The sequence below is a fragment of the Scomber japonicus genome, chromosome 18 (genome assembly GCF_027409825.1).
Source record: "Scomber japonicus isolate fScoJap1 chromosome 18, fScoJap1.pri, whole genome shotgun sequence".
Classification (NCBI taxonomy): Eukaryota; Metazoa; Chordata; class Actinopteri; order Scombriformes; family Scombridae; genus Scomber; species Scomber japonicus.
The window spans coordinates 26,215,298-26,240,892 of record NC_070595.1 but is presented as its reverse complement, the minus strand read 5'-3'; the positions used below and the strand labels follow the sequence as shown (position 1 = coordinate 26,240,892).

The 25,595-nt window shown below is 41.5% G+C and overlaps 1 protein-coding gene across 3 annotated transcripts; it reads left to right on the top strand.

Moving 5' to 3' along the window:
• Window positions 1–24,455, top strand: LOC128378688 (myosin-8-like). Of its 3 annotated transcripts, XM_053338259.1 has the most exons (39): window positions 1–201; window positions 320–463; window positions 1,159–1,315; window positions 2,440–2,467; window positions 2,560–2,674; window positions 2,777–2,869; window positions 4,014–4,077; window positions 4,168–4,266; window positions 4,350–4,453; window positions 5,169–5,307; window positions 5,436–5,554; window positions 5,799–5,948; window positions 6,039–6,209; window positions 6,909–7,215; window positions 7,677–7,689; window positions 8,139–8,196; window positions 9,541–9,628; window positions 9,708–9,825; window positions 9,964–10,087; window positions 11,927–12,063; window positions 14,064–14,319; window positions 15,522–15,764; window positions 15,853–16,029; window positions 16,146–16,291; window positions 17,910–18,000; window positions 18,468–18,857; window positions 18,953–19,079; window positions 19,177–19,295; window positions 20,391–20,587; window positions 20,662–20,845; window positions 20,942–21,107; window positions 21,197–21,321; window positions 21,394–21,702; window positions 22,193–22,396; window positions 23,184–23,309; window positions 23,472–23,642; window positions 23,730–23,834; window positions 23,958–24,053; window positions 24,148–24,455. In XM_053338259.1, exons 1-39 carry the CDS (start codon window positions 1–3, stop codon window positions 24,316–24,318), a joined length of 5,832 nt encoding a protein of 1,943 aa, XP_053194234.1. In that variant the 3' UTR covers window positions 24,319–24,455. The 3 variants fall into 3 exon arrangements, with proteins under 3 accessions (XP_053194234.1, XP_053194232.1, XP_053194231.1); XM_053338257.1 differs by lacking the exon at window positions 7,677–7,689 and having other exon boundaries at window positions 8,123–8,196; XM_053338256.1 differs by lacking the exon at window positions 7,677–7,689 and having other exon boundaries at window positions 6,909–7,219; window positions 8,121–8,196.
• Window positions 24,456–25,595: the final 1,140 nt, after the last annotated feature.

Here is a 25,595-nt window from a genome sequence, read left to right as displayed (position 1 = left end):
ATGAGCGATGCCGAGATGGAGATATTTGGGGTGGCGGCCCCGTATCTCCGTAAATCAGAGCGGGAAAGAATCGCAGCTCAAAACAAACCGTTTGACGCCAAAACAGCCGTTTTCGTGCCCGATCCGAAGCAGGAGTATGTCAAGGGAAAAATCAAAAACCAAGATGGCGCCAACATCATTGTGGAGACTGAGGATGGAAAGGTGGATGTGTTTTTTATATCACATCGAACTCTGACATCACATTTTGTCATCATTTTCTAATCTGTTTCCCCCCCACCCCAAAAACTCAACTCACTGGATTTTTGAATTCACGCTTCAGGTTGTCACGGTGCACCAGGACGACACTCGCCCCATGAACCCGCCTAAATTTGACAAGATCGAAGACATGGCTCTGCTGACACATCTGCACGAGCCAGCTGTGTTGTTCAACCTCAAGGAGCGCTACGCTGCCTGGATGATCTACGTAAGGACGATAAATATAACATCTCCAACTCATTTAACCCTCCTGTTGTCCTCGAGTCAAGGAAGGAAGGGAGGAAGAAGGAAGGAAAAGAGGGAGGAAGGAACGAAGGGAGGCAGAAGGAATGAAGGAAGGATGGAAGGGAGGGAGGAAGGATGGAAGGGAGGGAGGAAGGAAGGAAAGGAAGGGAAGGAAGGAAGGAAAGGAAGGGAAGGAAGAAGGAAGGAAGGAAGGAGGGAAGGAAAAGAGAGAGAAGGAGGGAGGGAGGAAAGACAGAAGGAAGGAAGGGAGGAAGAAGGAAGGAAAGGAGGAAGGAAGGGAGGGAAGAAGGAATGAAGGAAGGGGGGAAGGGAGGAAAGGAAAGAATGAAGGACGGAGGAAAGAAGAAAGGAAGGGGGGAAGGAAAGCAAGGAATGAAGGATGGAGGAAAGAAGGAAGGTAGGACGGAGGGAGGAAAAAAGGAAGGAGGGAGGGAGGGAGAAAGGAAAAGAGGAAGGGAGAAAGGAAGAAAAGAAGGACAGAGCAAAGAAGGAAGAGAGGAACGTAGGAAAGAAGAAAGGGAGATGGAAGGACAGAAGGAAAGAAGGAAGGAAAGAAGAAACAGTCAAAACAGACGGGGTCAATTTGATCCAGGAGGACGACAGGAAGGTTCAAACTTCAACGTGAATCATTATCTTGGTGTGTGTTTTTGTTCTCAGACGTACTCCGGTCTCTTCTGTGTGACTGTGAATCCTTACAAGTGGCTTCCAGTTTATAACCCAGAGGTGGTGGCCGGCTACCGGGGGAAGAAACGTCAGGAGTCCCCCCCTCACATCTTCTCCATCTCTGATAATGGTTACCAGTACATGCTCACAGGTCTGCTCCCATTATAACACCCAATATGTTCCTACTATTATTGATTCTGCTCAAATTGACCCCGTCTTATTCTTCTTTCTTCCCTTCCTTCCTTCCATCTGTACTTCCTCCATCCCCCTTTCATCCCTCCTTCTTTCCTTCCCTCCTTCTTACCTCCTTCCTTTCCTCCTTTCCTTTCCTTTCCTTCCTTCCTTCCCTCCTTTCCTTCCTTATTCCTTCCTCCCTTCCTTCCTTCCTCCCTCCCTCCTTCTCTCTTTCTTTCCTCTGTCGTTCTTTCCTACCTTCCTTCCTTCTTTCTTTCCTTTCCTCCCTTCTCCCTTCCTCCCTCCTTCCTTCCTTCCTTCCTTCCTCCTTTCCTTCCTTCTTCCTTCCTCCCTCCTTTCCTTCATTCTTTCCTTTCCTCCTTCCTTCCTTCCTTCCTCCCTTCCTTCTTTCCTCCCTCCCTCCTTCTCTCTTTCTTTCCTCTGTCGTTCTTTCCTACCTTCCTTCCTTCTTTCCTTCCTTCCTTCCTTCCTTCCTCCCTCCTTTCCTTCCTTCCTTCCCTTCCTTATTCCTTCCTCCCTTCCTTTTTTCCTCCCTCCCTCCTTCTCTCTTTCTTTCCTCTGTCCTTCTTTCCTACCTTCCTTCTTTCTTTCCTTCCTTCTTCTCTCCTTTCCGTCCTTACCTCCTTCTCTCTTTCCTTCCTCCCTCCGTCCTTAATTCCTCCCTCCTTTCCTTCCTCCCTCCCTCCTTTCCTTCCTTCCTCCTTTCCTTCCTTCCTCCCTCCCTCCCTCCTCCCTCCCTCCTTTCCTTCCTTCTTCCTTCCTTCCCTCCTTCCTCCCTCCTTTCCTTCCTTCCTTCCTTCTTCCTCCCTCCTTTCCTTCCTCCTTCTCTCCTTCCTCCCTCCCTCCTCCCTCCCTCTCTCCTTTCCTTCCTCCTTTCCTTCCTCCCTCCCTCCTTTCCTTCCTTCCTTCTTCCTTCCTCCCTCCCTCCCTCCCTCCTTTCCTTCCTTCTTCCTTCCTTCCTTCTTCCTCCCTTCCTTCCTTGACTCAAGGACAACAGGAGGTTTAAATAAAAACACACTAAAACAACCAAATATATTAAAATGAAAAGATAAAAACCTCAAATTTCTTTCCTTTTATCAGATCGAGAGAACCAGTCTATCCTGATCACGTAAGTACGACTTTATATGTCTTCTTAAAAATACTTAAAATCTTTAATTTACTTTATTTCCCATCATTCACATCACGCTGTCCTGTTATCAGCGGAGAATCTGGTGCTGGGAAGACTGTCAACACAAAGAGAGTCATTCAATACTTTGCAACAATTGCATCATTTGGTGACTCGAGCAAGAAAGAGCAGCTTCCAGGCAAAATGCAGGTTCAGTCACATCTTATATTAAAAACTGAAATAATAGAAATATATTTACAACAACTACTTTGAAAGAAGAACAAGTTTTTTATTGTTGAATTTGTTTTCCAGGGAAATCTGGAGGATCAAATCATCCAGGCCAACCCTCTGCTGGAAGCTTTCGGGAATGCCAAGACTGTGAGGAATGACAACTCCTCCCGATTTGTGAGTGCAAACTTTATTAGTATGGAAGTCACTAGCCGCCATTATTGTAACTGTAGTTTTTTTTATTGTGTTATTTTGAGATAATGAGAGAATTAATCAAGTCTGAGAAAGATACTTTAATATAATGACATAACAAGGTGATAACTTATGATAACATGATTTGTTTAATTATTATTATATTAATTATTTTGGCCTTTCTCAGCTTCCATATAACAGTGCAGTTTTTAATTTTAATATACTGTTACATTTCTATAAACCTTAAATAATAATACTCCAAAAACTGTGCCTCAGGTCCCAAAATTTGTGCCCTCAATTTTAGCTACAAATTTGAATATAGTATGGAAGTCAAGAGCTGCCAGAATTAATCAGGTCTGAGAAAAAATCTTTAATAAAATGAGATAACAAGGGGATAACTTATAATAGCATGATTTTTTAAAATATTAATTATTTTGGCCTTTCTCATCTTCCATATAACAGTGCAGTTTTTAATTTTAATATACTGTAACATTTCTATAAACCTTAAATAATAATACTCCAAAAACTGTGCCTCAGGTCCCAAAATTTGTGCCCTCAATTTTAGCTACAATTTTAATCCATACAGAAGCTGAGAGTGGCCATGATTGCATTTCATTTTTAATCCTGTGATCTTGAAATAATGAGAAAATTAGTCAGTTATAATGTCCAAATAATATTATTGTAATGAGGTCATTTAAACTTGTGATCTTCAGATAACAGCCTCTGTATGGACAGCCGAATATGAATATAGTATGGAAGTCAAGAGCTGCCATGACTGCATTTAGTTTTTTAATATTTAATATGTAATGCTTTATTCTAGCATTTTATTTCTCTCTTTCTATTTTTCTGTAGTTTGTTTTTATTATGAGTGTGTGTGGGGGGGGGGGTTTTCTGTTTTATGTAAAGCACATTGAGTTGCCATTGTGTATGAAATGCGATAAATAAATAAAATTGCCTTGCCTTGCCTTGGCTTAATCCTGTTATTTTGGATTTATGTGAAAATAATTGTGATTTTCAGATAATGCAACAATTACAACATCGGCCATTCTCAGCTAATATATCAGAATAGTTGTTAGTTGAAATATCTTCTATAATTCATATGTCAAACTAATCTAATATCCTTTTCCAGGGAAAATTCATTCGCATCCACTTTGGAACAAAGGGGAAGCTGGCATCGGCTGATATTGAAACTTGTAAGTTTGCTTATATTATTAATATTCCACTGCTACTCTGAGTTTTATAAGATATATTTCATCTGTGTTTGTGGTTTCATTTATGATCAGACCTTTTGGAAAAATCCAGGGTGACCTTTCAGCTGCCGGCAGAGAGGAGCTATCACATCTTCTATCAGATCTTGTCAAACAAGAAGCCTGATTTAATTGGTAAATATACTATATTATATATATTTTTATACTATACTGATGACCTGAGGTGTCTTTTATTTATTTTTCTGTTTCCTTTTTAGAGATGCTGCTGATAACCACCAACCCATTTGATTACCCTTTCATCAGCCAGGGTGAAATCACTGTGCTGAGCATCAATGATATAGAGGAGCTGGTGGCCACAGATGTGAGTGAATGAGTGAATGAATGAATGAATGAATGAGTGAGTGAGTGAGTGAATGAGTGAGTGAGTGAGTGAATGAATGAATGAATGAACGAATTAATGCATGAATGAATGAGTGAATGAATGAGTGAGTGAGTGAATGAATGAGTGAATGAATGAATGAATGAATGAATGAGTGAATCCCTCCCTTCCGTCTGTCCTTCCTCCCTCTCTTCTTCTCTCTCTCTTTCCTCCCTTCCTTCTTTACTTCCTCTACCCCCCTTCTTCCTTCCTTCTGTCCTTCCTTCCTTCCTCTTTTCCTTTCCCCCTCCTTCCCTCCTTCCTTCCTTCTTTCCTCCCTCCTTTCCTTTCCTTTCCTCCCTTCCTTCCTTGTTTCCCTCCTTCCTTCCTTCCATCCCTCCTTCCTCCCTTCCTTCCTTGACTCGAGGACAACAGGAGGGTTAAATGATTGTTGAAAGTACTGTCATTGTTTTTAAGATGGAGGGACAGGTAATATAGATTTTTCTTCCCTCATTTTTCAATCATTGAATCATTGAATGTGTATAAGAAGAACAAAAAACCCATTTGATAATCTTATCTTAATTACAAATCGTTTGAAATCATTCATTTGGACAATAGCATCATATAAAACAACTCCAGAATATCTTTATATCATCATGATACAATCCCTCTGACATTTGATATACTGAGACTGCACTAATCATTATTCTTCCAACAGAGTGCCATCGACATCCTGGGGTTCAACACGGAGGAAAAGGTGGGCATCTACAAGCTGACTGGTGCTGTGATGCACAACGGGAACATGAAGTTCAAGCAGAAGCAGCGTGAGGAGCAGGCCGAGCCAGATGGCACCGAGGGTGAGGTGTCGCCGCTCTGAATTTAAACTAAGATTACTCTTAACATTCATGACATGCCATCGCTCCCCTTCCTTTATACCAGTCTAGCCTAGTATGTGCTTTATGAATAAATTGTGTTGATCCCACAGTGGCTGACAAAGTAGCCTATCTCATGGGTCTGAACTCCGCTGACCTGCTGAAAGCGCTGTGTTACCCTCGAGTGAAGGTTGGGAATGAGTACGTCACCAAAGGCCAGACTCCTCAGCAGGTACAGGATATATATTTTTCAAAGACTGTATAAAAGAAATAGAGGTAACATCCGTGACGTCACCCATTGGTTTATGGACTGCTTTATAGATGAACACATACCAGTTAAGCAGTTTGTATTAAATCTCCCCATCATACTCACTATCCAACATGCGAAGACAATGAGCAGATGCATCCATACACAGTATTTTGTGTGTCATGCTCAATCTGAGGACAGATCAGTGATAAAGATATCTGATTCTCAGGTGAACAACGCCATGGGTGCGCTGTCTAAGGCCGTGTATGAGAAGCTGTTCCTGTGGATGGTCACGCGTATCAACCAGCAGCTCGACACCAAACTTCCAAGACAGCATTTTATCGGCGTCCTGGATATCGCAGGGTTTGAGATTTTTGAGGTACTTCATGCCTACTCTACGAAATAAATCATATCTTTACACAAATATCGATATTTATTTGATTAATAAGATGTTGCTGTTGTGATACAGATGAACAGTCTGGAGCAGCTGTGCATCAACTTTACCAACGAGAAGCTGCAACAGTTTTTCAACCATCACATGTTTGTGCTGGAGCAAGAAGAATACAAGAAGGAAGGGATTCAGTGGGAGTTCATCGACTTCGGCATGGACCTGGCAGCTTGCATTGAGCTCATTGAGAAGGTACATCACTTTAACCCTCCTGTTGTCCTTGAGTCAAGGAAGGAAGGGAGGGGGGAAGAAAGAAGGAAGGAAAGGAGGGAGGAAGGAGGGAAGGAAGGAAAGGAAAGGAGGGAGGAGGGAAGGAAGGAAAGGAGGGAGGAAGGAGGGAAGGAGGGAAGGAGGGATGAAGGAAGAAGGGAGGAAGGAGGGAAGGAAAGGAGGGAGAAAAGAGAGAAGGAGGGAAGGAAGGAAAGGAGGGAGAAAAGAGAGAAGGAGGGAAGGAAGGAAAGGAGGGAAGGACAGAAGGGAGGAAGGAAGAAGGAAGGAGGGAGGAAGGAGGGAAGGAAAGGAGGGAGAAAAGAGAGAAGGAAGGAAAGGAGGGAAGGAGAGAAGGGAGGAAGGAAAGGAGAGAAGGGAAGAAGGAGAGAAGGGAGGGAGGAAAGAAGAAAGGAGGGAGGAAAGAAAGAGAGGAGGGAAGGAGGAAGGAAAGAAGGAAGAAGGGAGGAAGAAGGAAGAAGGGAGGAGGGAGGAAGGAAGGAAAGAAGGGAGGAAGGAGGAAAGGAAGAAGGAAGGAAAGGAGGGAGGAAATAAGGAAGGAAAGAAGGAACAGTCAAAACGGAGGGGGTCAATTTGACCGAGGAGGACGACAGGAGGGTTAATATAAACTCAAACATTCACACTGAGGCAGAGAAATACAACACTAGTCTTTCTTTCCTGCAGCCGATGGGGATCTTCTCTATTCTGGAAGAGGAGTGCATGTTTCCAAAGGCGACAGACGGCTCCTTCAAGAACAAGCTTTACGACCAACACCTGGGGAAGAACATCATCTTCCAGAAACCGAAGCCCTGCAAAGGAAAGGCCGAGGCTCACTTCTCACTGATGCACTACGCCGGCACCGTAGACTACAACATCAGCGGCTGGTTGGAGAAGAACAAAGACCCGCTGAATGACACCGTGGTGCAGCTTTATCAGAAAGCTTCCCTCAAACTTCTCTCTCAGCTTTTTGCCACATATGCAACTGCTGACGGTCAGTTAACGATCGCAGAGATACTACGATGGGTCTGTTCGAAACCGCATACTTTCCTACTACTCGTACTAACTCTGACGTCATTTGAAGTATGTAGTGTGTTTCAACTGCGTAGTATGTGATTTAGAGTATGTGAGAAGTTCCCGGATGGTTTACTAGATTCTCCAGAAATGCAGAGTATGCATCAAAAGCTGACTACTCACACTCACATTACCCAAGATGCAACGCTACTACTCACACTCACATTACCCAAGATGCAACGCTACTACTCACACTCACATTACCCAAGATGCAACGCTACTACTCACACTCACATTACCCAAGATGCAACGCTACTACTCACACTCACATTACCCAAGATGCAATGCAACTTCTGAAAAAAACACCAAAATACGAACTTCTCGGTGGTTTCAAGTTAGCTATAGCGAGGGTATGTTCGCTTCCTGTTTTCAAAATAAAAGCACCAATTCTATCGTTATGGTTTTCTTAATAATAAAAAAAAAGGTAACAGGTGTTTTATTTTGTGGAAATGACAGGAAGTGTGTTACTCACTACGGCTAACTCCAAATTGGCAGGAACAAAACTTTAAACGGGTGTTATTTGGACAAATTAGCATCACATTGTGGATCTAAAGGACTACTTTAGAGTTAGAGCTAAAATGAAATCAGCTTCAGCCTGATGATTTCAGCTCGGGTAGGAACCAAATGCATTGTGGGTAATCGTGTAGTTTACTACAGTGTTAACGGTCTGCTTACTATCTGGTCCTTTAGTGTGTAGGATGGAATTATGTAGTATAGAAGTATGTAGTATGTAGTATGCGGTTTCGGACACAGCCATAGTGTGCTGTGATTATGTTTCATTAATATATATATATATATATATATATACCTCTCTTGTGTTTCTGCAGGTTCTGCTGATGGAAGTAAGAAAAGCTTCAAGAAAAAAGGATCTTCTTTCCAGACAGTTTCTGCACTCTTCAGGGTAATAACCAATAATGAGATTACAGTAGAAGGAATTACAGTGATAATAAGGTGGTGTGAATTACCCAACCTATAATGATCATACTGATGCAGAGATTTAGACAGACAGAGATACAAATCCAAGCAGCTCTCTCCCCAAAGACACAAAATGCACCAAATATGTCTATTAATTTGTCTATTCTTCCATGTTTAATATATTCCAATGCTCTTTTTTATATATTTTGTAAACTTTTTTAAACACATTTGTTGATAACTGTCCCATTGTTTCTCTATATGATGGTTTAACAGCTGTTTTTACACAAATCTAAGCATGCTGAGTCTAAGAATATTGTTATCTGCCTTCTAAAAATTAACAATGTCTATCTAAATTATTATAAAATGTAAATTGTACCTCAGGTCCCCAAACTGCCTTTAATTGTATTTGCAGCTCTGGACATGTTAGATTGATTTAACCCTTGTGTTGTCCTCCCGGGTCAAATTGACCCCGTCTGTTTTAACTGTTCCTTCTTTCCTTCCTTCCTTCCTTCCTTCCTTCCTTCCTTTCTTCCTTCCTTCTTTCCTCTTTCCTTCCTTCCTTCCTTCCTTCCTTCCTCTTTTCCTTTCTCCCTCCCTCCCTCCTTCCTTCCTTCCTTTCTTCTTCCTCCCTCTCTCCCTTCCTTCCTTCTTCCTTCCTTCCTCCCTTCCTCCCTTCTTCCTCCCTCCCTTCCTTCCTTCCTCCCTTCCTTCCTTCTTCCTTCCTCCCTTCCCTCCTTCTTTCTTCCTTCCTTCCTTCCTTCCTTCTTCCTTCCTCCCTTCCTTCCTTCTTTCTTCCTTCCTCCCTTCCTTCCTTCTTCCTTCCTCCCTTCCCTCCTTCTTTCTTCCTTCCTTCCTTCCTTCCTTCCTTCCTTCTTCCTTCCTTCCTTCCTTCCTTCCTTCCTTCCTCCCTTCCATGACAACAGGAGGGTTAAAGAGTCAGTGGATTACCAGATGAAAATGAACAACAGTAAAACACATCCAAGTTTAGACAACAGAATTAGAAGAAAAGTTTAACCACCAACAACAGAAGATGAAGTCTTTGGTTTATTCCTGGCAGCTGATTTCACTCTTCAGAGACTTTTCACACATCAAGCTGTTAAATGCACCTGACAAAGTGTCAAAGTTATTTCTGAGCTGCTGTTGCTTAAAATGTTTATGTAAATCTTTCCACTTTTAATTCTGTTCATTGCTGTTTGGGAAGTCACCAGCTGACTGCAAGACATGTGACCTCTGACCTCAGCTAATATCGATGCATCGGTGTCACTACCTGCTGTGTGCAGACTTTAAAGTTTAAAGTTTAAGTATTGACTTTTTTTTTAATCTCCTGCAGGAAAACTTGAACAAACTGATGGCCAACCTCAGGTCCACACATCCTCACTTTGTACGATGCATCATCCCAAATGAGACAAAGACACCAGGTTAAAAAAAGGAGAAGAAATTAAAGATCTTAGTGACATTTGCACACTGATTTTAAACTGACATGTATAATCCATGTAGGCTCGATGGATCATCATCTGGTCCTGCACCAGCTGCGATGTAACGGCGTGCTGGAAGGAATCAGGATCTGCAGGAAAGGCTTCCCCAGCAGGATCCTCTATGGAGATTTCAAACAGAGGTAACACACTGACTCCAAACACCAAAACTCACTCAGATTTCATCTCATTTATTTTTGATATCAGCATAAACCTCTTGAGATGTATCGTCTAATTTTCAAAACATGCACTCATCAGACTTTGAACTGTTTGTGAGACAGATACAGGATCCTCAACGCCAGCGCGATCCCAGAGGGCCAGTTTATCGACAGCAAGAAGGCTTCAGAGAAACTGCTCTCCTCCATCGATGTGGATCATTCCCAGTACAGATTTGGATACACAAAGGTATTTAAAAGACAAAATATGAGCCGATGTGAGCCTGAATCTGTATTATGATGGTATTTTAGTAGATATCAGACAGCAATAGTAACTTCATGTTATGGCCCTGTGTGTGTGTGTGTGTGTGTGTGTGTGTGTGAGAGAGAGAGAGAGAGAGAGAGAGAGGGAGAAAGAGAGAGAAAAATTTGAGCATTGAACCTCCTGTTGTCCTTGAAGGAAGGAAGGAAGGAAGGAAGGAAGGAGGGAGGGGAGGGAGGAAGGAAGGAGGGGAGGGAGGAAGGAAGGAGGGGAGGAAGGGAGGAAGCTAGGAAGGAAGGAAGAAAGGAAGGAAGGAAGTAGGGAAGGGAAGGGAAGGGATGGAGCGAGGGAGGGAAGGAAGGAAGGAAGGACAGAAGGAAGGGAGGAAATCAAAGAAGACAGAGGAAATTTGGACGAAAGGAAGGAAGGCAGTACAGAAAGAAGGAAGGAAAGAGGGAAGGAAGGGAGGAAAGAGAGAAGGAATGAAGGGAGGAAAGAAGGAACAGTCAAAACAGACGAGGTCAATTTGACCCGGGAGGACGACAGGAAGGTTAAAACAAAATGTAATAATGTCCACAGTTATAAGGTAATGGGAAATAAAAGGAGATCAAAGGGGAAATTAAAATCATGATCGCACGCTAGAAGATAGAAGATAAAAAGACAATGTCACATAAAAGCACATCTCTCATTTTTGATAGAAGGTAATTTGATTCAGGCTGAAAGGAGCGATTTATGGCGAATTTGTGTCTCAGAGAAATTTCAAAGTGAAGGATACAAAAAAGGTTCAATGATGACACAGATTGAACTGTTTCATATGTTAACTTTGAATATTAACTTCAATTTTTGGCCCAACATCCATTGTGTGTTTTTCCCACTAATCTGAGCTCCTCCTCCTTCTGTATGCTAGTTTTGCTCTATGTCAGGGGTGTCAAACATGCGGCCCGTGGGCCAGAACCGGCCCGCCAAGAGGTCCAATCCTGCCCAGTTTCCTTCTTCCTTTCTTCCTCCCTTGCTTCTTTTCCTTCCTTCCTTCCCTTCAATCTATCTTCCCTATTAAACAAACCCTTTTGAATTGTGATGTTTAACCTTCCTGTCGTCCTCCCGGGTCAAATTGACCCCGTCTCTTTTGACTGTTCCTTCTTTCCTTCCTTCCTTACTTCCTTCCTCCTATCCTTCCTTCCTTCCTTCCTTCCTCCTTTCTTCCCTCTTTCTTTGCTCCCTCCTCCTTTCATACTTCTTTCTTTCTTTCCTTCCTTCCTTCCTTCCGTCCTCGTGTCCTTCCTTCCCCCTTTCCTTCTTTCCTGTCCTTCCTTCCTCTTTTCCTCTTTTCCTTCCTTCCTTTCTTCCTTCCTTCCCTTCCCTCTATCCTTCCTTCTTTCCTCTTTTCCTCCCATCCTCCCTCCTTACTCCTTTCCTTCCTCACTCCGTCCTTCCTTCCTTCCTTCCTTCCTTCCTTCCTTCCTTCTTTCCTTCCGTCCTCCTGTCCTTCCTTCCTTCCTTCCTTCCTTCCATCTTTCCTTTCCTTCCTGTATTCTCTTCCTTCTCATCCCTCTTTTCCTTCCGTCCTTCCATCTTTTTAGTGATCTGGCCCACATGAGATCAAATTGGGCTCTATGTGGCCCTTGAATGAAAATGAGTTTGACACCCCTGCTCTGTGTCTTCTTCTTCTTCTTCTTTCAATTTACTGCAGTTCCCAAAAATGTATTTCTACCTCAATAATACTTAAATATTGACACGGACAATCTACTTCAGTATAAAACAGGTCAGGAAATGATCTAATATTCATTCATTTCCACTGAACTGCAGTATATCTTCACAACTTTGCAGGTGTTCTTCAAAGCCGGCCTCCTGGGACTGCTGGAGGAGATGAGAGACGAGCGGCTGGCTGTGCTGATGACTCGTATCCAGGCTGTGGCCAGAGGTTACGTCACCCGGCTGAGGCTCAAGGAGATGACAAAGAAAAGGTCTCAGAGAAATATACTTCTGTCATATATCTATAAATATATATATTAAAAAAAAGTGGAACTGCTGTTAAATGAATGGATGTAACATTTCTGGAGGTGATTTAATTCATTATGTAAGAAATAAGGCATGAGACTTTAGGAGAGGATTTCACAACTGGGTCACTTAGTTGTGAAATTATTATAATTCTTCTTTCATATTAATTGAATTTCATGGTTATCAACAGTAGAAAATATGCTGCTGTTCCCAGAAAATTAGGTTTTTAAAAAAAGTTGGCATATCTCAACAATACACAGCTATGCATATAATAACTGTACTAAATGACAGTGTGTAATGTGTTGTGTGTGACTTGTAGTGATGACTACAGAGAATTATCAGTGACTCTGCAGCTCCGCTCGGTTTTATGGAGCTTTTATATCGAGTTTCAGCTCATTGTTTAGCTGTCCGGCTGCAACTTGGCTGTTTTGGTTCACTCTAAAACAGGGGTGTCAAACATGCGGCCCGTGGGCTAGAACCGGCCCGCCGAGGGATGCGATCCGGCCCACTTTCCTTTCGGTGTTCTTTTCCTTCCTTCCTTCCTTCTGTCCTTCCTTCCATCTGTCCTTCCTCCCTACCTTCCCTTTTGCCTTTTTTTCCATTCCTTCCATATGTCCTTCCTTCCTCCCTTTCTTCCTTCCTTCCTTCCTTCCTTCCTCCGTTTCTTCCATCTGTCCTTTCTTCTTTCCTTCTGTCCTTCCTGCCATCTGTCCTTCCTACCTTCCTGTTTTCCTTTTTTCGTTCGTTTGTTCGTTCCTTCCTTCCTTCCTCTGTTTTTTCCATCTGTCCTTCCTACCTTTCTTCCATCTTTCCTTTTGTCTGTCTTACCTTCCTTCCCTTCTTATTTCCTTCCTTCCATCTTTTTTTTTTTTTTTTTAAAGATTTTTTTGGCGCCTTTATTCAACAGTAGACAGACAGGAAACAGGAGAGAGGAGGGGGGTGTGACATGCAGCAAAGGACCTCCGGCCGGGATTCGAACTGGGGTCGGCTGCATATGTGGCATGCGCTCTAACCACTCGACCACCTGCGTGCCTTCCCTCCATTTTTTTAATGATCCGGCCCACATCAGATCAAATTGGTCTGTATGTGACCCTTGAATGAAAATGAGTTTGACTCCCCTGCTCTAAAAGCTATTTAGAGCCTCATTTTCGGCCACAGCAGGGAACTGTTTTCAGAATAAAAGCTGTAAAAAGCCAACGTATAGGCTACTACCTGCTCAGCACCAAACAGCAAACACACAGTTAGCTGTAGACTAGCTGGTGAACATAGAGGAGCATTTAGCAGCTAAAGAGCCCGATATTTCCCTCAGGAGTTGAAAGAGAGTAAAAAGAGAGTGAATATTGGATTTATATTCACCAGGTGGGCAGAAACACGACTCCAGATTAATGATAATGTTGCTTCGTAACTGCTGGATGTGGAAATAAGCAACTGTTTGCTAACAAGTTCAACATATCAACCTAAAAAAGTATGTGTCAGTGTTCACAGCTAGTGGACAACAAATCAGTTAATGCAGGTTTAAAACATGTTTTCTCTAATTTCACAAGTACTTTTTCTCTCTTTTCTAGAAGTTGCCCTTTTCTTTTTAATTAAATGATTACACTCAGGCGTTTGAATGACTGAATTTGATTGAATGAATTTTGGAAAGCAGGTAAAGAGCCACATATTTCCCTCAGGAGTTGGTGGAGAGCAAAAACAGAGCAAAAAGAGAGTGAATATTGGACTTATATTCACCAGATGGACAGAAACACAACTCCAAATGATTGATAATGTTGCTCCAAAAGCACCTTTTTTCTCTCTTTTCTTGAACTTGCTGCTTTTTTAAAGTAAATTATTACACTCAGATGTTGTAGGCTCTGAATTTCTTTTAATTAGCCTTTGGAAATTCATTCAACTTCTCATCAAATTCACCCTTGAATCCTGCCAACAGGTTGTTAAAAGGAGTCTCTTTTTTTTTGTCACTCTTTAGAGAGTCAATTTTCGTCATCCAGTACAACATTCGCTCATTCATGAATGTGAAGAACTGGCCTTGGATGAAGCTTTTCTTCAAGATAAAGCCTCTGCTACGAAGCGCCGAGGCCGAGAAGGAGATGCAGACCATGAAAGAGGAATTCTCACGACTCAAGGATGAGTTTGCAAAGTCGGAGGGCAGGAGGAAGGAGCTGGAGGAGAAGATGGTCATGCTCGTCCAGGAGAAAAATGACCTTTACCTTCAAATCCAAGCAGTATGTAAACACTGAGCTGTGTGGAGAACAAAGTGGTCTGTTTGTATTGATCCGGTCCTGTCAGATAAACAGATCAGGGGTGAGGAGAGACATTTTTTTTGTACAAGTGAGAAACATGCTCGATAATGAGGTAAGATAAGAGGAAGTGTATTGATCTCGCCGGTGAAACTAGACACTGCAAAAGCAAAATAACACCGAAGTGAAAATAGAATAAAGTTAAAGTACAAAGCAGATGATGGTCATAACAATAGAAGTTGAAAATGATCTCAATAGTTGTAAAAATATATTTAAAATGCAGTTTGTCCCATTTTAAAATGTACAAATGAATCCAAACCAACCAAACAGAGTAAAGTAGAGTGTTTTTGACAGTGTAGGCAGCACAAAATATGCCAAAATGTCTCTTAAAAATTACATAACTGTATGGAACTACATACAACATAACTAAGAATACTACTACTGTAATAAATAGTACTCTGACAATGACATGAGAGCTGGAAAAGATTAAATTTAACACTGAATTAGGGCTGTCAGCGTTAACGAGTTAATTGCGATTAGATTAATGCAATCCATAACGCGTTAATTTTTTAAAATCGCATTTTAATTTTGCAAGCCTTTTTGTCCCTTCTACTCCCCCGTAGACGGCTCCTCTAGCTGTAGTGCTATGGTTTGAAGTGGCCTCCTGCAGTAAACCTACCGTGCTGATGGAAAGTAAGAGAGCTGCTGGACTTTTGAACGGCTTGTTTAACCTTAAAACACTTCCAGACGCTTCAGTTGACAAGTCAAAAGTAAAATGCAACCTGTGTCAAACGGAGTTTAACTACCACCGGAGTACGTCGAATTTGAGTTAGCACCTCCACGCTAAACACCCAGGTGCAGCCAAGCAAGCCTCAGCTCCACCAAAGTACCATTTTGGAGTGTGGGAGTCGCAGCAGAGCCGTGATTGATTCCCAGTTAAGACACTCTGGTAAGAAATGCTTTACATTATGGGCTTAAAACTGTCTTGAAATGTAAAATAACAGGATTTTAAACATGCAATTCAAAACGCGATTAATCGTGATTAACTATGGAAATTCTGCGATTAATCTCGATTTAAAAAATTAATCGTTTGACAGCCCTACACTGAAAACAACAATCGTCTATATTTATACAGTCCACTTTTAAAGCGCTATAATAATACATCACTATTTCTCTTTGTATTTTAGGAAAGGGAGAACCTGTGCGACGCTGAGGAGAGGTGTGAAGGCTTGATAAAGAGCAAGATACACCTGGAGGCCAAAGTCAAAGAGTTCTCGGAGAGGATTGAGGAAGAGGAGGAGATCAACGCCGAAATCACGGCTAAGAGGAGGAAGCTGGAGGACGAATGTTCGGAGCTCAAAAGAGACATCGACGACCTGGAACTCACCATCGCCAAAGTGGAGAAGGAGAAATATGCCACAGAAAATAAGGTACCTCTGATCATTTTCATTTAGTCTTTTTGGTTTTACTTTAGGTAATAAGAAAAGATATCAGCTCTGTTTGCTTCTTTTCCTTTAGGTGAAGAATTTGATCGAGGAGTTAACCACACTGGAGGAAAATATGATGAAGTCCTCAAAGGAGATCAAAGCTTTGCAGGAGGTTCACCAGCAGACACTGGACGATCTTCAGGCTGAGGAGGATAAAGTAAACTCTCTAATGAAGACGAAGATCAAGTTAGAGCAACAGGTCGATGATGTAAGTGTGAAAAGGCCTCAGTCTCGTGTTTTAGATACAGTATGTTCAGCACAGCAGTTCTTCTTTTGCATGATTTCCAAAAAAGGTTGAGTGGTTTTCTTGAATGTCTCTTGCAGCTGGAAGGCTCACTGGAGCAAGAGAAGAAGGTGCGTGCTGACTTGGAGAGATCCAGAAGGAAACTAGAGGGGGATCTGAAGCTGTCCCAAGAAACCATAATGGACCTGGAGAACGAACGACAGCAAATGGAAGAGAGACTGAAAAAGTATGTTGTCTGCTATTCAACACTACAATCCTGAAAATACAAGTTATACAAACATATTCAAGTTGCTTTTATACTGCTGAGAGGGAAGAACATCAATCAGGAATGATGATAATAATGAAAGGGGTGGTTTACGTACCTCTGTTTAAGATTTCTAGTGAAAAACACATTAGATCCCTTCAGTTTAACAATTCAGTTTCAGTTTCAGTTTATTGTCATTCAAACATGTTAAAGACATGACTTATAATAGGCCTATTGATAGGAAAGTTTCCCATGTTAAGGACTCAGGAAGGTTGAATGACTACCAAGTTGGTCATATGAGGGTTTAAAATATTGTGTATTTACAAAAGTACTTTATATCAATTTAGTTTAAGTTTAATTACAATTAAGGAATTCAGAAAACCCCAGTTTCTCAGTCATAATTATGACTTTGAGGTTGATGTGAAAACTGTATGCATGACAAAAACTCTAGTTACAGTAATTCTAATATGAAATGAACAACAACGCTGAATGCTGAATGATGTTTAGCAGCTGTAATGTTTTTTGTGTGTTTGCATGCTAACTTTTGCTAATTAGCATTAGACACAAAGATGAGGCCGATGGGAATGTTATTAGTTTTGCATGAGTGTTAAACCAAAATATTAGATATTAGATGTAAATCAGATGACTACAGTGGAGATTACCATTTATTCTGAGGCAAATATCACAGCTATCCACCCAATAGTTGTTGAGATATTTGAATTAAAGTGGAAAACACATTAGATTCCTACATTTTAGCAATTCAGTTGCAGTTTCAGTCTACTGTCATTCAAACCTGTTAAAAACATGAAGGAACGAAATTCAAGTGTTAAGGAGACAAGGAGTTAGCAGGTCATGACTGTATGATATTGATAGGAAACAGTAATTCTAATATGAAATGAACAACAACGCTGAATGCTGAATGATGTTTAGCAGCTGTAATGTTTTTTGTGTGTTTGCATGCTAACTTTTGCTAATTAGCACTAGATCAAAGATGAGGGTGATGGGAATGTCATTAGTTTTGCATCTGTGTTAAACCAAAATAGATGACTAACTACAGCAGTGATCACCATTTATTCTGAGAGAGATATATGAATGTCTGAAGCAAATATCACAGCTATCCATCCAATAGTTGTTGAGATATTTGAATTAAAGCTAAAAATGTCAAAGGACCAAAGTGATTAGGATTCATCATCTAGGAACCTTTAATGTTTGTACCAAATATTGTGCAAATCTGTGTAGAATTTTTAACTGGATAAGTGAGAACGTCTCCGCTGGTCGAGCTAGAGGAAAGGTCAAACGATCACTGAATTATTAGGATTCATCCTCTGGGAACCTTGAATGTTTGCACCAAATTTAATGGAAATCCATCCGAATATAGTTGAGAACTTGACCTAAAACCACAAATGTGAACCCCATGATGGAACTAGGAAAATGTCATCCAAAATGTCATGGCAGTCTAATATTTGTTCAGATATTTCAGACTGGAACAAAGTGGATGTTCATGACTAAATGAGCCAGTCGAAGTGACATTTTAGTGACAAGATCTATGCACTGAAAAGTAATACTTACCTAATACTTACCTAACCCTAAACCTTTTCAGAAAAGACTTCGAAATCAGCAATCTGATGTGCAAGATGGATGATGAGCAAGCTCTTGGCACCCAACTGCAAAAGAAGATTAAAGAGCTTCAGGTATGATTTATTATTCAACAACAATAAGCACATTTAACCCTCCTGTTGGCCTCGAGTCAAGGAAGGAAGTGAGGAAGAATCAAGGAAAGGAAGGAAGGGAAGAAGAAAGAACAAAAGGAGGGAGGAAGGAAGGGAGGGAGGAAAGGAAAGGAAAGAAGGTAGGAGGGAGGGAGGAAAGAAGGAAGGTAATGGGGAGGAAAGAAAGAGAGAAGGAGGGAGGGAGGATATAAGGAAGGAAGGAAGGAAGGAAGGAAGAAAGGACAGAATGGAGGAAGAAAGGGGGATGGAGGAAGGAAAGAAGGAAGGGAGGAAAGAGAGAGGAAGGAAAGAAAGCGAGAAGGATGAAGGGAGGAAAGAAGGAACAGTCAAAACAGACGGGTTCAATTTGACCTGGGAGGATGACAGGAAGGTGAAGCACATTTTTATTTCATATGTTAAGTGCACAAATTATTACAACTCTATCGTAGGCTCGCACTGAAGAGCTGGAAGAAGAAATCGAGGCAGAGCGCTCGACTAGAGCCAAAGTAGAGAAGCAGAGGTCCGACCTCTCCAGAGAGCTGGAGGAGATCAGCGAGAGGCTGGACGAAGCCGGAGGAGCCACCGCCGCTCAGGCCGAGCTCAACAAGAAGCGAGAGGCAGAGTTTCAGAGGCTGCGTCGTGATCTGGAAGAGTCCACTCTCCAGCACGAATCCATCGCGGCAACTTTGCGCAAGAAGCAGGCTGACAGCGTCGCCGAGCTCAGCGATCAGATAGACAACCTTCAAAGGGTCAAACAGAAACTGGAGAAAGAGAAGAGCGAGCTGAAGATGGAAATCGACGACATGGCGAGCAACGTGGAGAGCGTTCTGAAAAACAAGGTATAAGACTGCCAACCAAAAAAGTGTGCATTTCTCTCCCCAAATTTTGTATATTTGATCTTCTTTTCATTATAACCAACACTGGATCTCTTCAGGCTAATCTGGAGAAAATGTGCAGGACCCTTGAAGACCAAATGAATGAATACAAGACCAAATCAGATGAAGCCCAGAGGTCGCTGAGTGATTATACTGCCCTCAATGCTCGACTGCAAACAGAAAACGGTAGGTTCATGATCATAAAAACTCAAAAAGAAAAGGATACAAAAGTCCACTTAAGATGTTCAGACAGGTCAGTTTCTATCATCTTTTTCTTCAATAGGTGAACTTTCACGTCTGCATGAGGAGAAAGAACTCGCTCTCTCACAGTTGAGCAGAGTGAAATCTGTGGGGAGTCAACAAATCGAAGAGCTGAAGAGACTTTTGGATGAGGAGATTAAGGTCTGAAAAACACTATAAAACCTGATTTACTGTATTTATTCGGTATATATGTGAGAAAATGGTGAATGATACCCCAACACCGTTTTCTAGAGGCCAAGGTGAAGTCTTTAAATTGCTTGTTTTCACTGACCAACAGTCCAAAATCTAAATATACAGTTTACAATAATATAAACCAGAGAAATCTTTACACTTGAGAAAGAGACAAACAATTCAACATTTACCAGAATTGATGTAGAATTGATTTTTTTGTGTGTGTGAATTTATTTATCAAGAGATTAATATGGGATGAATGAGGAAGGATGGGAAATAATCACGTTTTTTAGATTTGTGTGCGTTCAAATCATGGTGGCAGACTGGGAAGAAGTGGGAGTGGGAGAAGTTGTTCCCATAGTAACGAGTTGGTAGCATTACATATATAGTGAGTATATTGTGTAGTTGCAGATACTTTGACAGTTTTACATTGCCCACACTGTGAGCTGTCACTCCCAATAATGTTAACACAATTCAATGACAAAGTAGCCTAAATTAATTATTGATTCATTCTTAATTTATTAATTTTCAACTGTTTTTAGAGTTTTTTGTTAAAACTTCCAGATATGTTTTTGGAAGTGGAAAACTGATCATTACAGTTTTAATGTCATGATGTTAATGTGGCATGATCTAGATTACGTGAGCCTTGCACGATAGATAGATAGATAGATAGATAGATAGATAGATAGATAGATAGATAGATAGATAGATAGATAGATAGATGGATAAATACTTTAAATTTAGGTTTCCAGCAGCTCAATGTAAGCATAAAAGTAATAAAGCATCAAACAGCAATAATAAATAAGGATACTTAAACTGTTACAAAAACACATAAAGTGCAAGTTAGCCCAAAATCACAGCAAAAGATTCACAACAGGTAAATACCCAGAAGTCCTGTAAAGTGATAGCAATCAACCAGCTGGGTTTGTAATATTTTATACTAAAGGAAGATGATATTGTTTCTGAGACAGTTCAGGAGGCTTGTTGTAATTTAACATTGTGTTAATAGTGTTTTAATTGATGCTATAAATCATATTTTTGTGTTTGTATGTTGTTGCTTTTCAGGCAAAAAATGCCCTGGCTCACAGTGTGCAATCAGCTCGACATGACTGTGAGCTGCTGAGAGAGCAGTACGAGGAGGAACAGGAGGCCAAAGCCGAGCTGCAGCGCTGCCTGTCCAAGGCGAACAGCGACGTGTCTCAGTGGAGAACCAAATACGAGACCGACGCCATCCAGCGCACCGAGGAGCTCGAGGAGGCAAAGTAAGAACTGTGCAGCATATTTCTGAAGTCAGTGCCGGTTATTTTGTCTTGAACAATTTATCTTTGGTTCAAAGGAAGCGGCTGGCCCAGCGGCTGCAAGAATCTGAGGAGATGACAGAGGCTGCAAATGTCAAATGCGCATCACTGGAGAAAACCAAGCAGAGGCTGCAGGCTGAGGTCGAGGATCTCATGGTTGAGCTGGAAAGGTCAAACGCGGCTAATGCCACCTTGGACAAGAAACAGAGGAACTTTGACAAGGTTTTTTTTTTCTCTCTCTCTCTCTTCAGAAACACTTCCTCATTAGCATATTGTTGAGGTTAAGCTGATTACACATGCTGTTTTCTCCTCTCTTAGATTCTGGTTGAATGGAAACAGAAATACGAAGAGAGTCAATCAGATCTGGAGGTTTCCCAGAGAGAGTCCAGAGTCCTGAGTACAGATCTCTTCAAGCTGAAAAACTCATACGAAGAAGCTCTGGATCACCTGGAGAACATGAAAAGAGAGAATAAAAACCTTCAGGGTAAGATGTCTAATTTGTTCTTTTGGTGCTGGAAAGCTTTAGCGATCACGTTTTACTGATTAGTAACTTAATTCTCTTTACATTTTTAGAGGAGATTACCGATGTCACTGAGCAAGTTGGTCAATCTGCTAAAACCATCCACGAGTTGGAGAAAGCTGCAAAGCAAGCCGAACAAGACAAGAGAGACACTCAGGCTGCTCTTGAGGAGGTTGAGGTTTGTATTAAGTCCATAGATGACGCCATAACTTCAGTTTCATTAAGGTGACTATTGCTTGTTTTCTCATAGTCCTCCCTGGAGCACGAGGAGGCAAAAATCCTGCACCTTCAACTGGAGCTGAACCAGATCAAATCAGAAGTGGACAGAAAGGTGGCGGAGAAAGATGAAGAGATCGACCAGCTCAAGAGGAATAGCCAGAGAACCGTGGACACGCTGCAAAGTGCGCTGGACGCCGAGATGCGCAGCAGAAACGATGCGATCCGGATGAAGAAAAAGATGGAGGGGGATCTGAATGAGATAGAGATCCAGCTCGGTCACACCAACCGTCAGGCGGCCGAGGCGACCAAACAACTGAGAAACCTGCAGATTCAGTTAAAGGTTTGTATGAATTAACTGAAAAACATAGAAATGTTAACACAGATATAATGTTTAAAGTCTGTGTAAAGTAAGGATAAATATGTGTTCTGAGTTTGACATACCACAGAAAAGTGTGTTGTTAACCAACCTGCCAAATTTGAGTGATTAAAAAAATACATATACATGAATTTAGGCTTCAAAGTTGTGTAAAAATCAGCCTCTTTCTCTGCTCCCAAACGCTGTGGGCGTGGCCGCCGAGTTCGGTGAAGCCACGCCCCCTACCAAGTGTCACCTGTCAATCAAAGTCACCACCTCTACCAGAAACATGGACGCTACATATGAAAGCTTTCTGCCGCTAGCTCAGCTGCTAACTCGGCGGCTAGCTCAGCTAACTGGCTAACTGTAGTAGTAGTAGTGTTAGATGTAGTAACAATAACTGACCACTAGGCAGGTTAAGTAAATCAAGGAATTGACTTTACACAGGCTTTAAAACTTTTACTCTCTGATCCAGGACACCCAGGTCCATCTGGATGAAGCTCTCCACAGTCAGGAGGACATGAAGGAGCAACTGGCCATTGTGGAGCGTCGCAATAACCTCATGATGGCTGAGATTGAGGAGATGAGGGCGGCGCTGGAGCAATCTGAGAGAAGCCGCAAGCTGGCTGAGCAGGAGCTGATCGAAGTCAGTGAGAGGATTCAGCTGCTACACTCTCAGGTTAGGAGCCAAAACATCCTGCCCCCTGGTGGCTGGATGTAGTACAGGTGATACGTCCTGCCCCCTCTATGTTAGCGGATAGGACGTGGGCCAAACTGCACTAACTAAATGTTTCCTAAAGATGGTTTCTGTCATTTTAGGTAGTTCTTATCACACTGATTCATGTCCTAGTTCTAATTTTTCAGATTTTTTTTCTTCTTATTCTTTACCTTCATTTTAGCCTACAGGTTATCATATCATTTATTATTGTTTTAATGACACCCGACTCGAGTTAAAGCAATAGTTTTACATTTTGGGAACTACATGACAAGCTCAACACCTCTCTCAAGGCTGTACAGTAAATTAACTCACTGCCATTGTTAGCTTAGCCTAGCACAAAGAGAAGAAACAGGGGAAGCAGCTAGCCTGATTCTTTCCAATACCTCTATAGCTCACTAGTTAATGGATTATATCTTTTACTGGGGTTTTTGTGTGGGACTCATGTCATGGTGCCGTCAAAGCTCCACAAACTGATTATGTGGTTAAAAAGCACAACTTTCCATCAGAATAGCCTGACAAGCATACTCAGGTTTTTAAGGCTTCTACGATATGATGTTTACATGTCCAAACACACACTCATACTGTAAATATAACTTTCAATATAAACCTACTAAAGCAGATAATAAAATATGTTGTTTTTTTCTATTAGCTTAAACAAACAACCTGTAAAATTTGTAAATATTATTTTTCTTTGGTTCTAAATGATTCCCAACTTTAATTTATGTATCTATTTAAATGTACTGAGCAGAACAGCAGCCTCCTGAATGCTAAAAAGAAGATGGAGAGTGATTTAACTCAGCTGCAATCAGAGATGGAGGACACTGTCCAGGAAGCCAGGAATGCAGATGAAAAGGCCAAAAAAGCCATCATGGATGTGAGTCTCTCTCTCTCTCTCTCTCTCTCTCTCTCTCTCTCTCTCTCTCTCTCTCTCTTCTATCCAATTTACTGTGGAAGGCCATTCAATCAAATGAGGAACTGCTGCACTTTGTTGGTATTGCAGATTAAATTTCACACTGAGTTCACATTTGCATAACAGGCTGCCATGATGGCCGAGGAACTGAAGAAAGAGCAGGACACCAGCGCTCACTTGGAGAGGATGAAGAAGAACATGGACGCCACAGTGAAAGACCTGCAGCAGCGCCTGGACGAGGCCGAGCAGTTGGCTCTGAAAGGAGGGAAAAAGGAGCTTCACAAACTGGAAACCAGGGTACAAAACAACAAAGGACAAAAAAAAAAGAAAAGCAGTTTGTAGAAAAAGTAGAGCAATAATTTAAACTAGCTGTTTTTCTTTCAGGTCCGTGAGCTGGAAAATGAATTGGAGGCAGAACAGAAACGCTGCGGCGAAGCTATGAAAGGAGTGAGGAAATATGAGAGGAAAATTAAAGAGGTCACTTATCAGGTGAGAGAGTATATCCGGTTATATAACAGTGAAATCTCACCAGCAAAAGACCTCGACTGCTTTAAAGTGGAACAGAAAATATGCAAAAAAGAGATATGAGACCAATGCCTTAAACTGTTTTAGGGTGAGGAGGAAAAGAAGAATGTTGTAAGACTTCAGGATTTGGTCAACAACCTGCAGCTGAAAGTGAAAGCGTATAAGCGGCAGTGTGAGGAGGCGGTGAGTAAAAATAAACGATTGCTGTGTGAACTGTTGCCATGAAGTGTATACCTATATGTCTTCTTATCATATGTTGTTTTTCTTTGTCACGCAGGAGGAACAAACCAGCATCAATCTGGCTAAATTTCGAAAGGTGCAACATGAGCTGGAGGAAGCGGAGGAACGAGCCGATATCGCAGAATCCCAGCTGAATAAATTAAGAGCAAAGAGCCGAGACGGTGTTGGAAAGGGGAACAGAAATCTGCACTTGTCCGATGCACTTTAGAGAAGATACCAGGGTTTGCTTTACCAGAAGCAATAATACTAGTAATAACTCGATTTCATGAGTATTATTTGATCATAGCAGCCAAACTAATCAGTAAAAATATAATAAAACGACCCTCATAGAGAGCTGGAATAACATAAAACCTGATAATCTAGTTAAATAACATTATTAACCTTTGTGTCGTCCTCCCGGGTCAAATTGACCCCGTCTGTTTTGAATTTTCCTTCTTTCCTCGCCCCCCTTTCTTCCTTCCTTCTGTCCTTCTTTCCTCCCTCCTTCTTTCCTTCCTTCCTTCCTTCCTTCCTACTTTCCTTCTTACCTACCTTCCTCTTTTCCTTTCTCCCTCCCTCTGTCCGTCCTTCCTTCTTTCCTTTCTTCTTTTCCTTTCTCCCTCCCTCCGACCGTCCGTCTGTCCTTCCTTCTTTCCTTCCTTCCTTCCTTCCTTCTTTCCTCTGTCCTTCTTACCTACCATCCTCTTTTCCTTTCTCCCTCCCTCCTTCCTTTCTTCTTCCTCCTTCCCTCCTTCCTTTCCTTCCTTCTTCCTCCGTTCCTTCCTTCCTTCCTTCTTCCCCCCTTCCTTCCTTGACTTGAGGACAACAGGAGGGTTAATGATGGAGGGTAGCACTTGATCAATAATGCACCAATCACACTGATTAAAAATGTTACTTTTCTGGCTACTAAATACTTTATTTTCTCTTTTCCATGAGAGGCAGTAACAAGAATGATTACATAATTAGTAAGCAACAGCACTTAATTAATACAGTATCATATCTAACAGTTTATATATACATAGATAATTTGCTTTTGTTGGCTTTATTCAATTATTTAAAAGATATTTTTGCCTTTATTTAATAGTAAAGAGTAGCACTTATACTGATAATATAAACTGATAACACAATGATGTTGGTATAATAAAATGCTAGCAGCTCTGTGTGGCTGGTGATTTGAGCGACCATCATAGTTTAGTGTGTTAGAAAGCTAAAATGTGCTGTTCTGTAGGTAATTTAGTCCAGATCAAAAAATATAATGTAATTTTGGCGCTTGATGATAAGTCAGACTATCACCAAAGTCATTAGGATTCATCCTCTGTGGACCTTTCATGTCTAATATTTACTGAGATATTTCAGTCTGGATCAAAGTGTTAGACCAACTCTAATACATCCATACAGGCATGCTGCTAAAAAATGTATAAGCTATGTCACCGTCTACATATCTCTACAGACAGGCCGACTAGTCAGAGTTGAACCATTAATATGTTCAAAGGAGCAGCATCTGGT

Bases quoted from the DNA above. Each gene is read 5' to 3' on its own strand.
- LOC128378688 (XM_053338256.1), top strand. From the start codon at position 1: ATGAGCGATGCCGAGATGGAGATATTTGGGGTGGCGGCCCCGTATCTC. The intron at 12,064-14,063 runs GTCTCAGAGAAA...GTCACTCTTTAG, and splicing joins AAGGAGATGACAAAGAAAAG to AGAGTCAATTTTCGTCATCC. The intron at 23,310-23,471 runs GTGAGTCTCTCT...TTTGCATAACAG, and splicing joins CCAAAAAAGCCATCATGGAT to GCTGCCATGATGGCCGAGGA.